The sequence below is a fragment of the Sebastes umbrosus genome, chromosome 14 (assembly GCF_015220745.1).
Source record: "Sebastes umbrosus isolate fSebUmb1 chromosome 14, fSebUmb1.pri, whole genome shotgun sequence".
Taxonomy (NCBI): Eukaryota; Metazoa; Chordata; class Actinopteri; order Perciformes; family Sebastidae; genus Sebastes; species Sebastes umbrosus.
Genome location: NC_051282.1, coordinates 899,010 through 914,075, shown reverse-complemented (window position 1 = coordinate 914,075; position 15,066 = coordinate 899,010). Strand labels below are relative to the sequence as shown.

At 41.6% G+C, this 15,066-nt stretch overlaps 1 protein-coding gene across 2 annotated transcripts in view; it reads left to right on the top strand.

Moving 5' to 3' along the window:
* Window positions 1–12,810: 12,810 nt before the first annotated feature.
* The window catches only part of igf2bp1 (insulin-like growth factor 2 mRNA binding protein 1), an 86,379-nt gene continuing 84,123 nt past the window's right edge, over window positions 12,811–15,066 (top strand). For both annotated transcript variants that reach the window (XR_005210008.1, XM_037792885.1), the window contains exons 1-2: window positions 12,811–13,844; window positions 14,958–15,018. Coding sequence is in view for 1 of the 2 variants with exons in the window: in XM_037792885.1 (XP_037648813.1) it covers window positions 13,670–13,844; window positions 14,958–15,018 (236 nt within the window). In the remaining variant the exon portion in view is untranslated. The remainder of the gene's footprint in view (window positions 13,845–14,957; window positions 15,019–15,066) is intronic.

Genomic DNA, 15,066 nt, shown 5'->3' with positions numbered 1-15,066 from the left:
TATCATACATCTTCATTCAGCTTCTCTCTCCGTCAACAACCGATAATTAATCAATTCATTCATTCATTCATTATTTCATTCATTCCTTCATTATTTCATTATTTCATTATTTCATTCATTCATTCATTCATTATTTCATTCATTCATTCATTATTAAAACGTCGGATTGTTTCAATTCATTTCATCAAGCTGCTTTTTATCATTTCACAAAGCTCATCAGTGTGTTTAATAATTCTGATTGTAGCTGTTATTACATATTTATAATGAAGTCTGAATGTGATGCTGGTTCATAATAATAAATAATAATAATAATAATAATAATAATAATAATAATAATAATAATAATAAATACCCATATACATATCGCCTATTTGAAGATGTTTTCTTCTGGAACTTTGCGTAAAACACTTTAATAAAATGTCATCACTGTAAAAGTCATATTTACTGCAGAACTAATTTGGCTTTCAGTAACTTCATGTACCTAAGTACATTTACTCAGATACTACACTAAAGTACAACGTTGAGTTACTTTGTGCTACGTTGTACTCCAACTCAAGTCAGTGGCAGATATTATACTTCACACTCCACTACATTTATTAATAACTTTAGTAACCAGTTAGTTTACGAGTTCAGATTAATAACACAAAATAGAATCAACTAATGAAATGTGGTGGTAAATTCATAAAGTAATTAAAGTAGCTCCTCCTTCACCAGCTGCAACATTAAAGTGATGAACACATCAATGCATCAATACATACAGTATTCTGATTAGCATAAGTCATATTTTTACTTTAGGTACTTAAGTATATTTTGATGCTGTTACTTTTGTAGCTTAAATTTTGTAAAGCAGGACTTTTACTTGTACCAGAGTATTTCTACACTGTTGTATTACTAGTTTTACTGCAGTAAAAGATCTGAGTACTTCTTCTACGGCTGCTTCTCATGTTACCATCGTGGCTACAAACTAGTAGAAGTATCATCAGTTCTTCTTCTTCTCCTCCTTTATGAAACTGTACTTCTCTCTGGATCACAGTACTTCTACTCGTTGTACTAAGTTGTTGTTGTTCTCTACTGAAGAAAACATGAGAGCCAAACCTCCTCTGCCCTGGGATGTTCTTACAGTGAAATATATCATATCAATATATCATTTATGGCAGCAACAAAAAGGGTCTGATATCAAAATAAACTTTCAATGTTGATCATCAAGTATTGTGAAACGGTTACATATAGTACAACAACACAGTTTAGGCAGCAGTGAAAGTAACTAGTACCTTTACTTATTTACTTGGTATTTTATGCCACTTTATACTTCTATAGGAAATATTATGATTATTACTCTGCTATATCTGTCTGACCAATAGCTGGGCCTTTGTGGATTCAAATATATGATGATCTTATAAAATACGATTCATTGTTTAATATTAAAATCACGACACTGAGCTCCATCTCAACCAACTACTGCAGTAAAATACTATTTACATATAAATGAGTAAGTATAATAATAATCCAATAACATAATAACACTCACCGGGGCCAATTCTCTGCACCCTTCATACATGTCTCTGATAATACTTCTGTACTTTTAATTAAGTAACATTTTCAAAGTGCGTATTTTTACTTTTCGTCCTCTGTGGTGGTTTGATGCCTTTTACCAACAGATTCCATAAATGAAGCAGACAATGAAATAATAAATCCATCAACATTCTGCTTCACTAACACATCTAGTATTTTATATCTATAATCTCTGTGATGTCAGACAGGAAGTGAAGAAGAGATTTCATTTACTATTTTATCTGAAAGATGTGAATTCTAACGGTTTGAAACTCGCTCCATCGAGCACTTGAACACCTTTGAACTCAAACGTTTCTGTTTTTCTTTAAAGTAGCAGAACATGAAAACGGTCCAGTTTGGTCCAGTTTATCTCAGTTCACCAGAATGTCCATTATTGGACAACATTTAGACCACCAGTTCACCAGGTCGTCCATTATTGGACAACCTTTGGACCACCAGTTAACCAGAACGTCCATTATTGGACAGCATTTAGACCACCAGTTCACAAGAACGTCCATTATTGGACAACATTTAGACCACCAGTTCACCAGAACGTCCATTATTGGACGGCATTTAGATCACCAGTTAACCAGAACGTCCATTATTGGACAGCATTTAGATCACCAGTTAACCAGAACGTCCATTATTGGACAGCATTTAGACCACCAGTTCACAAGAACGTCCATTATTGGACAGCATTTAGACCACCAGTTAACCAGAACGTCCATTATTGGACAACATTTAGACCACCAGTTCACCAGAATGTCCATTATTGGACAACATTTAGACCACCAGTTCACCAAAACGTCCATTATTGGACAACATTTAGACCAGCAGTTCACCAGAACATTTATTCAGCACTAACATTTGAATAACTGCAACAACAGAAAGAAATCATATTTAATCATTTTGGAAAATGACAGTGACACATGAATAAATAACTCTCCCCTCCAGCCACAATGATCCAGGTTCCCAAGGAGGTCCAGGTTCCCGGGGAGGTCCAAGTTCCCCGTGAGGTCCAGGTTCCCAGGGAGGTCCAGGTTCCCAGGGAGGTCCAGGTTCCCCGTGAGATCCAGGTTCCCCGTGAGGTCCAGGTTCCCAGTGAGGTCCAGGTTCCCCCTGAGGTCCAGGTTCCCAGGGAGGTCCAGGTTCCAAGTGAGGTTCAGGTTCCCAGTGAGGTTCAGGTTCCCCGTGAGGTCCAGGTTCACAGGGAGGTCCAGGTTCCCAGTGAGGTTCAGGTTCCCCGTTAGGTCCAGGTTCCCCGTGAGGTCCAGGTTCATAGGGAGGTCCAGGTTCCCAGTGAGGTCCAGGTTCCCCGTGAGGTCCAGGTTTGTACTCATTAAAATGAGCAGATCTTAAAAACTAAAAAAATGTTTAAAGTTAAAATAACTTCTGGAGCGTAAAGAAATGTCAGATTTCTGTATTTTTTATTTATTTATGACACAATTATAATACTTTTATAAATAATTATGATTTATTGACTTATATAACCTTTTAGCTTAGGTTGTACAGATTTTGGGGATATGAAGAATTTGAAGATACTCCTGGAAATGACATCACAATAAGCAAAAGTACCAATGTAGGCACTGGTGGACCATTTCTATTGCAGAGTTCAAAGTGTTAATAGAGAAAACGATGAATTAATGCTCTTTTTTTCACAGCGTTCTACGGTCTGCTATTACTTTAGCAGACCGTTGCTACGTATAACAGACCGTTGATACGTATACCAGACCGTTGCTATGTATAACAGACCGTTGCCAAGTATAACAGACCGTTGCTATATATAACAGACCATTGCTACGTATAACAGACTGTTGCTACGTATAACAGACCGTTGCTACGTTTGACAGACCGTTGCTATGTATGACACACCATTGCTATGTATAGCAGACCGTTGCTATGTATAACAGACCATTGCTACGTTTGACAGACCGTTGCTATGTATAACAGACCGTTGCCATGTATAACAGAACGTTGCTATGTATAACAGACCGTTGCCATGTATAACAGACCGTTGCTATGTATAACAGACCGTTGCCATGTATAACAGACCGTTGCCAAGTATAACAGACCGTTGCTACGTATACCAGACCGTTGCTACGTATACCAGACCGTTGCTATGTATAACAGACCGTTGCCAAGTATAGCAGACCGTTGCTATGTATAACAGACCGTTGCCAAGTATAGCAGACCGTTGCTATGTATAACAGACCGTTGCCAAGTATAACAGACCGTTGCCATGTATAACAGACCGTTGCTATGTATAACAGACCATTGCTACGTATAACAGACTGTTGCTACGTATAACAGACCGTTGCTACGTTTGACAGACCGTTGCTACGTATGACAGACCGTTGCTACGTATACCAGACCGTTGCTATGTATGACACACCGTTGCTATGTATAGCAGACCGTTGCTATGTATAACAGACCATTGCTACGTTTGACAGACCGTTGCTATGTATGACAGACCGTTGCTACATATAACAGACCGTTGCCATGTATAACAGACCGTTGCTATGTATAACAGATCGTTGCTATGTTTGACAGACCGTTGCTATGTATGACAGACCGTTGCTACGTATACCAGACCGTTGCCAAGTATAGCAGACCGTTGCCATGTATAGCAGACCATTGCTATGTATAACAGACCGTTGCCATGTATAACAGAACGTTGCTATGTATAACAGACCGTTGCCATGTATAACAGACCGTTGCTATGTATAACAGACCGTTGCCATGTATAACAGACCGTTGCTATGTATAGCAGACCGTTGCCATGTATAACAGACCGTTGCTATGTATAACAGATCGTTGCTATGGGCGCAGCTCTGATGTCAGACTCTGGAGGACCGTTTTTGTGTCAAATGATTGATTTCTTCACTAAGTAGCCGTGTAATAAGCAGGATAATGTACAGCTAGCGGGTCATTGTTGTGAAAGAAACCCCGACTATGTTGTTGTCGGGGATTCTTTCACCACAATGACCCGCTAGCTGTACATTATCCTGCTTATTGTTTCTGATGCTCTGTGTCATCCTGGTTGGTACGTTTAGTTTTGGTAGCATATATACGCTAAGGGATGCATCTGATGATTCCCAGAGTAACAGAATGATGGAGAACCCTACTGAGCCACTATCAGAAGAACTTACATCTGATGTTTTTACATTATTTAAATGAATCAACCAGGTCTGTCCTCCACCAGAGAAACTGTTTGTCCACTAACACTCATTGATTGATTAGTTGATTTAATGGACAGATCTGTGAAACTGAGTTTCTCCACAAAGAATCACACAACTTTAAATCTGCTGTTTACTAGAGATGGAAATAAGCTATTCAGCATGAAAGAGACCAAAACAAGTGATGAGTGGACTATTGGACTAGAGGGGACAGCTCTGGGATCAACTCAAAGCAGAAAGCACTGAGCTCAACACACTTCAAGGTTGTTCTAAAAGTCCACAGAGAAGTTCTACCTCAGGAGAAACACTTAAGTTGATGTTCTACTTTCAGATATTAGATATTAGATATTTATGTAGTCATGAGAACCACTTTCTTTTGGTGGTAAAGATGGATAAAAGTGACATTTGATTTTTGTTTTGTATTTTAGTTTTCATATTCCATGTATTTGTTCTTCCCTCCTCGTGCAGATTGTGGACAACACAGGACAACCTGCTCTGACATCTCCGTCTATGGACAGAGACACAAATGTCAACTCATAATTCAGATGTGGATTTAAAGCTGTGGGAAATAAAAGCAGGTAAATGGAGCTTTCACACATCACATGATCTTCATCAGTAGATGTTTGAATTTCTATTAAAGGGGACAATTTCTATTAAAGGGGACATGTCCTGAAGAACTAACTTGTTCAGTGCTGGTGTAGCCTACATTCATCTGGGTATCTGGAGTTCCTACCAACCCACAGACTGTGAAATCAGACAACCAGTCAGTTCATTATGGGCTGTCTAGATCAGTCGGATGAGAACTACCTTTGCAAAGGTGCACCACCTCTCCAGCCAATCAGAGCAGACTGGGGTCTTAAAGAGACAGGCGCTAAAACGTAGTGTTTCAGACAGAGGGTGAATACAGGAATATTCACACAGACAGGAGGAGACTAATAATGTGTTATTTGAACATTAAAGTGTGTAAACATGTTCTAGTAGAGACCCAAAATAGTATGAAGTATGAACCTGGAAATGAGCATGATGTCTCCTTTAAATGGTCGTCTGCATCTCCTCATGAAGATCATGTGATATGATCAAAAGCTCCAGAACGGCTCTTAAACAGATCTTGAGGTATATTTACAGGGTGGAGAGTAGACGTTGTTCAGCGTTCTTGACATTAGATGTTGTTAATGTGCAGGTCATTTCTGTTTTAAATCCATCTTAATGAATGAGGTTAGTGTGACCGGTGAAGAAGAGGAGAGATTTAGGGTCTGTTAGCAGGTGGTGAGAGCATAATGAAACTTTCCCATGCTACGGGCACTTCCACCCTTATTACGTACACATAATGAAATAATAAATAGTGGATGTACACTGGGATGTCCACATTTACATTTTCAGCTCAGACTGTCAGACTGTTAGTCAACCAACAGGTCAATTCAATTAAATTCAATTCAATTCAATTCAATTCAATTTATTTTTATGTAGTGTCAAATCATAACAGAAGTTATCTCGAGACGCTTTATATATAGAGCAGGTCTTAGACCATACTCTATAGTTTAGAGACCCAACAAGAGATCCCACCAAGAGCATTGCAACACGCTGTGGCCAGGAAAAACAGCTCTTCATTACAAGAGTCTATATGTTATAGAGGGACAGCAGCCTGTGTCTGCTCACTGATGCTGGATCTCATTAGTCCAGCAGCAGACATCCAGGTTTTTACAGCAAACACTCGTAGAGAGCTTTGGAATACAAGCAATCAACACATTTGATGACTGACTAGTTCTCTTGTATTGTTTGACACGGAAACGTCTGCTTTGTCTTCAGTCTGGATGTATGAATGAAACTATGACTTCTAATACGCCTGATTCACATCACACTTCACTACAGGAATCATATTTAGATGATGAAAAATATAGAGATGTGTGTAGATGTTGACCATGAATATAAGGTTTACATGTGTGTCTGAGATCATACAATATTTAGCCTCTTAATGAAATAACAGAGATGTCAGTGTGTCAGCAGGTCCAACACAGTCTCACAGTAGTAGTAGCCACCAAAGTTAATTTTTTTGATCCGTCTACACAGACAGGAATTTAACTTTTTTTTTCGTGACACTTTCACGTGACTTTCAACAACGTATTTTTTCTACGTTTTCTTACGAATGTCCAGCAACACGTGACGCACGTGTCAATATCCGCTCCAGTCTTTTCATAGTAAAACTACTTAGTTAGGTTCAGTAAAAGATGGTGGTTTGGGTTCAAATAACACTGGAAGTGCCGTAACTTAAGTATAAAAGTTACTTGACAAAAACGACTTAGTTAGCTTCCTCCCTATGCGTCGTTCACCACTCTCTGTACTTCCCGGTTCACATTTACATAGTTTACATACAAACTGATTTTGTGCTGAACCATCATGAAAATAGTGAAATTGGTGTTTCTGTACATGATTGAATACACTAAATTTGGTGACTATTTGGTGAACTGCTGAGTGACTGGGCTGCAGGTTTGTTCCATGTGGTGAACTGTGGGCGTCGGTAATACAAAATACATTTATGGTTTGTATTATCTCTTAATCAACCAGGACTGAAATCCTACAGATCGCCATTTTAATATAAATATAAAGTTAAGTCTTACTCTACATTTTTGTTTTTTTTTGTCTCTTGAAAGACCAAAACCAACAGTGTGTTAGTCCGTCTCTGAGACCTCTCTGACTTCCTGTGGCTCTCAGCCCACTGGTACTCAAACAGGAGGAAGCGGTGACTTTGGTGGGGACTATTTTCAGCGGCGGATTAATCCACATCTGCAGTTGGTGTCAGCATGACGGTGTGTTAGTGGGACACACACACACACACACACACTACCTGTTAGTAGATACCTTCACTGTTGGTTCGGGGTCTGAACATGGAGTTAGTTGATCATAAGAAGCTTCTCTGTAAATGTTGACATGATGACAGGTGGAGCAGGTGGAGCTGCTCTCTGTAGCTGTTCTCCTTCCCCAGATGTTTCTATTAAAAGTTAACTGGAAAGCTTTGATTCAGCTCACACTACATTTCCCATGATCCCTCAGCTCTGTGAGAAATGAACATGTGATTTAATTATGTTGCTTCACTGGCAGTAAATATCCACACAGATTCCCTGTCTGCTTTACCGTCTCCTTTAGACGACTCAGTCTCACAGCAGTTCATGAAATAGTCACAAAATTGAATCTGTTTGATTCGTCGACAAAGACACAAATTTACCTTTTTTTCCTGACGCTCAGCACGACTTTCAACAACATATTTTTAGTGTGTTTTCTTACGAATGTCTAGCAACACGTGACACACAGTTTCTGCTCCAGTCGTTTCAAAATAAAACTACTTAGTTAGGTTTAGGAAAGGATGGTGGTTTGGGTTAAAATAACTCAGGAAGAGCTGTAAGTACAAGGTTACGTGACAAATAAATCAACTTTGACTTCTGGTTTCATACGGGGCACCAACAGCGGTCTCCTGGTGAAAGTCCTGTGTTTTTTGACCCACCCATCCACCCCAACCTCCTCCCTACACGGTGTTCACCGCTCTTAATACTTCCTGGATCACAGATAGGTGGATTACATACGAATAGATTTCATGCTCTCTGTCCTGAAATTTTTTTTGAAATTTGTGTCTATGTACACGAATCAATACATCAAATTTTGTGAATATTTCATGACCTGCGGTGCGACTGGGCTGCTAGGGCAGGTAAATATCCATCTTCTGGATGATTATGATTCCATCTTTAATATCTACCTGGATGGAAAAATAATAATCAGTGTTTATATAGATTATAGAGTTTCAAATCAGAGTGAAGGTGGTCATAGAAAAGCATTATTACCTCATCAGACAACAAAGTCATCATCACCTACCTACCTACGAGAAGAGGTGAACATTAACCCTTTAGTGTCCGCCTACATTCACCCAGTCTCTCCATAGACCTTTGATCTATCCAGACTTCTGTTGCATCGCTATAGAAACAAGCACTGAAAATAATGGATCAAAAACAAATGAAATGGACCCACTGTAGAATTCTGAAAAAATATAAGCTGCTCAGTTTTGATAGTTTAATCAAGTTTTATTTTATCAAATTGATTTTTAAATGTGTGAACAATCTCGCAGCTGTACTTTGTCCATATGTCACCAAAATGAATACCAATAAATAATAATAACCACTATAGGGGATCAATGAGTGGTACCTGCAGAGTGGCACAGCGCATAACAACCTTCGGTCAGTTATCTTTTTCAGTAAAAGGAAACATTTGTGGAACGCCCTACCAATGGGAATAAAAATACAACCTGACCTTTAATTAAGTGTAACAATGCCTACATTGTCTCTGTCAAATAAACTAATAAATAAAAATAAAATAACATTTGATGGTTCCAGCTTCTTAAATATGCTTCTTTTCCTTGTCTTGGTTAGTTGCACCAAACATTTGAAGACATTTGAAGACATTTGAAGACATTTGAAGACATCTCCTTGTCATTTTTTTCAGTTTTCTTTAGTTTGAGCCTGAAACATGAACTCCATCTCAACCAGCTACAACATTCAAATACAATTTACTGCATAAATTCATCAGTAATAATAATTCATTAATATCATAATACAGCACTCACAGGGACCATAGTTCTGCATTACTTTCTCTTTTCATACGTTCAGTACATTTTACTATTACGTATTTCTGTGACATTTTCTATGTGGGACTCTACATGGAATTATTGTTATTATATCACAAATTTTACTCCAGTAAAAGATCTGAATACTTCCTCCACCACGTTATAAGTGCAATATTACAGGTCATCTTTTTACTCATCCTACTCAGCCAGTACATGTGTTAATGAAGCCACGGAGGAAAAACTTTACACTAGTTGTAATTATTTTAGCCATGAAACTGTAAAACCTGCTGAACTTCAGATTGATTCAGAGCGTCTAGTGTAGACAGACCAAACACGATGACATGTGAACATGGACGGTGACTCTGAGAGTCCATCTATTGTCAGAGACGTATACCATATATATATATATATATATATGTATACTACTATCCTATACTACTTCCTCTAATCTGGCTGGTCTTGATAAATAATGTTCACTGGTCTCCTAGAACGTCTGAGTTTGTTTTTCCTGAATTCAGAGGTCTGCTGCAGGCCTGTGACTTAATACTGCTGTATTTATTATGATTTATTATTTATTTCAGGGTGCACTGAGTGGTCGTGGGATATTTACCGGTGAAATATTTAGATTTTTTTTTTTTGGAGGATTCCCATTTGATCATTATTCACCATTTATAGCCTACAAACGTTTGAACTCAACCAAACCAATCTCATTATAATTCATGGTTTTAGTTTCACACTACAGGTGAGGAGGGTAAAACATTTAACTAACCGATATCACCATGAAACCTCCCCAGTTCATTACTCACATTAAGACTATTATTTTTTGTATTACAAGTTTTCTGAAATGTTATGTTTAAATATGCAAATGAGGCATTATTATTATGTTAACTCTGGGTGAATCTAGGAGAAATCTACAGACACATATAGACGAACTGTAGTAAAATAAACCCCTAAATGTGTATTCTGGTGTTTTTTCCTGGCCACAGCGCGTTGCAATGCTCTTGGCGGGATCTCTTGTTGGGTCTTTAAACTATAGAGTACGGGGTAAAGGAGAGAGGGATAAAGGAGGGGTGTATAACCGTGTATTGTATCTGTAACCATGTATTGTAGATGTAACCATGTATTGTAGATGTAACCATGTATTGTAAATGTAACAATGTATTGTAGATGTAACAATGTATTGTAGATGTAATCATGTATTGTAGATGTAACCATGTATTGTATGTAACCATGTATTGTATCTGTAACCATGTATCGTAGGTGTAACCATGTATTGTATCTGTAACCATGTATTGTATCTGTAACCATGTATCGTATCTGTAACCATGTATCGTAGATGTAACCATGTATCGTATCTGTAACCATGTATTGTATCTGTAACCATGTATCGTAGGTGTAACCATGTATTGTATCTGTAACCATGTATCGTATCTGTAACCATGTATTGTATCTGTAACCATGTATCGTAGGTTAACCATGTATCGTATCTGTAACCATGTATTGTATCTGTAACCATGTATCGTATCTGTAACCATGTATCGTAGGTGTAACCATGTATCGTAGATGTAACCATGTATCGTATCTGTAACCATGTATTGTATCTGTAACCATGTATTGTATCTGTAACCATGTATCGTAGGTGTAACCATGTATTGTATCTGTAACCATGTATCGTATCTGTAACCATGTATCGTATCTGTAACCATGTATTGTATCTGTAACCATGTATCGTAGGTGTAACCATGTATTGTATCTGTAACCATGTATTGTATCTGTAACCATGTATCGTATCTGTAACCATGTATCGTAGGTGTAACCATGTATCGTAGGTGTAACCATGTATCGTATCTGTAACCATGTATCGTAGGTGTAACCATGTATCGTAGGTGTAACCATGTATCGTAGATGTAACCATGTATTGTATCTGTAACCATGTATTGTATCTGTAACCATGTATCGTAGGTGTAACCATGTATTGTATCTGTAACCATGTATTGTATCTGTAACCATGTATCGTAGGTGTAGCCATGTATTGTATCTGTAACCATGTATTGTAGGTGTAACCATGTATTCTAGATGTAATCATGTATCATAGATATAACCATGTATTACGATGATAAGCATCTTTATTGATGTGATAATTACGGTTTGACTCTGTGTTCCTCTTCTTTTCCTACAGGCTGCTTCACCTAATAAAGATCATGCTGTGGTTAACATGTGGTTATGGTTTTAATGACGGATATGATAATTAGATTAATGTGATATTAACATATTGGTATATGCTAAAACTCTAACTCCATTTATTGATTTTAATCTACTATGTCCCGAACATATATACACATACAGTATGCTGTTTACCTCTAAATTATTATTGTATTGTTTACCTGTTGGAAAACACGCCAGATAAATAGAGAATATGATATTAGTCCATCATATTTCCTCCTGTATGCAGATGAAAAAAGGATTTATGATTTTTTTTAAATATGATTTGCTCGTTTGTAAGTCATGTGCATGAGGTGAAGGGTAGGCCTACTGTACGAGCACTGTACGAGCACTGTAGGAGGGTTTGGATCCATTTTGTGCAGAGGAGCCATTTTCTAACCAAGCGAGCGCACGAGAGTGCCACGTTGCCTCCGGGCGTGTTCAGTTTGGCTACAAAGTCTAACGGCCTCTCACGCACACACACGCGCGCACACACATATACACGTACACACACACAGAGCCTGTAAAACCCAAATTCCTCACATGTAAAAATATGTACCAAAACAGGAGAGCGTGACACACGCACGCACTGCACGGAGCGCCAGAGTGAACCACAGCCAGACTGTGGCTGTGTGCGGGGAGGGGGGGCAGCAGGCCTGTGCATCAGCAACTGCCTCCATTTTGAGAAGCCTGCATCCGCGCAGAGGGGCGCGTGGTGTGTGTGTGTGTGTGGCGCTGTAGCCCGGCAACTGCGCCATCCTGTCACTTCCCGTGCGCTGAGACATGGAACAAACCGAGGCCTGTTTTATGGCGCACACTGCTGCGGTGAGGTGGTGGTATGGTGGCCATAGACATATACAGTATGGTGGCTACCGCCTGTTGGAGCACCACGGCCTCTCTGAGCGGGTACAGCCGGGTCAGTGAGGCGGCTGCGGAGTTTCTACAGCCCGCTGGAGCTCCACCAGCCTGCCTCGCCCTCTTCCTACAGCCCGCTGGAGCTCCACCAGCCCGCCTCGCCCTCCTCCTACAGACCGGTGGAGCTCCACTGCCCCGCCGCCATATCTGCTACAGTGTTCCAGTTAATGGGGCTCTGAGGCAACAGTGTATCACAGTGAGGTTCCGCAGGTTCCAGCAGCTGAACCCTGGCGGCCCCTGAGGATCAATGGGGCCCTGGACCTTTTGTCCTCCCCCGCTCCACACAGCCCGAGGTTCACCATAGGTCATTTATGTAACATCATGAGGACTAACTTCAGGGGGGGGGGGGACCTTCACATGAGTTAGCCTCAGTTAGCCTAGCTTAGCTTCAGCTGGAGCCTGGTGTTTTGCCGCACGGGCAGAAGCGCGTGTGTGGCCGCCTCGCGTTGCATAAAAGCTCCGCTGTAGTTCAGCACGCGCAACCTTCACAGTACAGAATGGAGCAGTACGGGATTATTAGGGGGGTCTTGTGTGCCCATGCACGCGCACACACACGCGCTCATCTGGTGAATACCCCAGGATGAGAAGGGGATGCCCCCTTCCCTTCCTCCTCTCCTCCCCTCCTCCTCTCCTACTCCAAACACACCACGTGGTTTCCTCTTTGCAAACAAAAAAACGTGAATTGGAGTCGGTGGAGGGGCGACGTCACCCCCCCCCCCCCCAGCCCCTCTACCGGGAGAGAGAGAGAGAGGAAAACAGTTTTTTTCCCCGACCTGATCCCGCCATAGTTTTCTCCCACTCCTCCTCCACCTCCTCCTCCACCAGAGCCCATCACCAAACCCAGCCAGCCCTCCTCCTCCTCCTCCTCCTCCTCCTGCTCTCTGAGCGCTAGATAGAGGCTGCTATAGGCTGCTGCTGCTGCTGCTGTATCCGTGTGCCGGGGCCGGCTGACTCCTCTCCTGCTCCACTTCTTCTTCTACTGGATCTAAATTGTCTTTCTACACTTTGACACAGTTTTTGTATTTGAGAGAATTCGCAGGTGATTTACTGTGCTGTTGCTGAGCTCCCTGCTGTCCTCCAGAGCGCCGCTGATACTCCACTACATCTCCTATCTTGTTGCGCTATTAGCACATTGAGGACAGAAACTTTTTGCTGGCTCCAGGTTGACTTATTCCGGGCTTTGTTTTTTTTGGGGACTTTTGGAAGAACAGTTTCCACCATGCACAAGCTGTACATTGGGAATCTAGGCGACAGCGTGACTGCCGAGGACTTAGGGAAAACCTTTGACGAGCACAAGATCCCGTACTCCGGACAGTTCCTCATGAAGACCGGCTACGCGTTTGTGGATTGTCCGGACGACCAGTGGGCCATGAAGGCTATCGAGACGTTCTCTGGTGAGTTCAGGTGGACTACGGACCGCCACAGACCCCCTTCCACCTTTACTTTCATTCATTGTGAGAGGGAGCGGTAGAGCCGGTGTGCAGCTCCGGCTCCGTGCCCACCGTCAGCGGTGCGCCCCGGTCCGCCGCCGAGGCTTCTAACGGATACAAATAAATTCACACAATTATTTTATTGATGCTAGCTTAATGGCGCGTGGAGAGCCACACGCACAGGGGAGCCATTGAACTTTGTCAGGGGGGAGGGACACGCGTAACGGGAACGGGAACCGTCGCCTCCAGCTCGAGCCGCGCCGCGCAGTGAAGCCCGCGGCGAGTGGAAAGCACCACTCCACTATATCTCTATGTGACCCGTTCCAAGCGTTATAATAGTGCGAGTACTGAATCCTGCGTGGTTCAGGCTACTGCGTGCATGTGAGTAGTATTTTGCTGTGTTGCACGCCTCGCACCGGGCTGAGGACCGTTACCGTTCAAGGCTCGAGGCACCCCTCCCCCTTTAACCGGCTCTCCACTATGACAAAGATAGAACAAATATGTGACACCGTGTCCTCTCAGGAGCAGCCTCCTCACCACCTCCAGGCCTCACACATCTCATACATGTCCGCTAGTGTTGAAGCTTTCATTCACTGCTTTGACTTCTCATCGTTGTGTACCGTTACCGTGAGGAGGCAAGGTCGCCATGTCAGTTCCTTCATGAACCCTCACGTGAAAGCTCAGCAACACCCATATTAGTATGGTTATGGCTGTCCTACTGCTGGGTGAGGGTCCCAGTGTCTCACTGTGGGGCCGAGCTGATGTTCACACACGCACACACACACACACACACACACACACACACACACACACACACACACACACACACACACACACACAGTTGACTTGTTCCAGGACAGTTCGGGCCCCTGAACGTCTCCCCGTCCTCTCAGCTCGGCTTGTTTTGGACTTGTTTAAAGAGCCGCAGGTTGATAAAGTTCGCCTCCATGTTAGCCTCCATGTTAGCTCGGCCCGTGTAACGGAACCCCCTCTTTAGGCCCGCATTAGCTAGTAAACAGTTAGCATGTAGCCACAATGTGTTTTATAGATGTCTTCTTCTTCTTCTTCTTCCTCCAGGTAAAGTGGAACTTCAGGGGAAGCGTATGGAGGTGGAGCACTCCGTCCCTAAGAAGCAGAGGTAAACACCCGCTCTCTGATATGACCCCTTCATGTGTTGCATCACCTT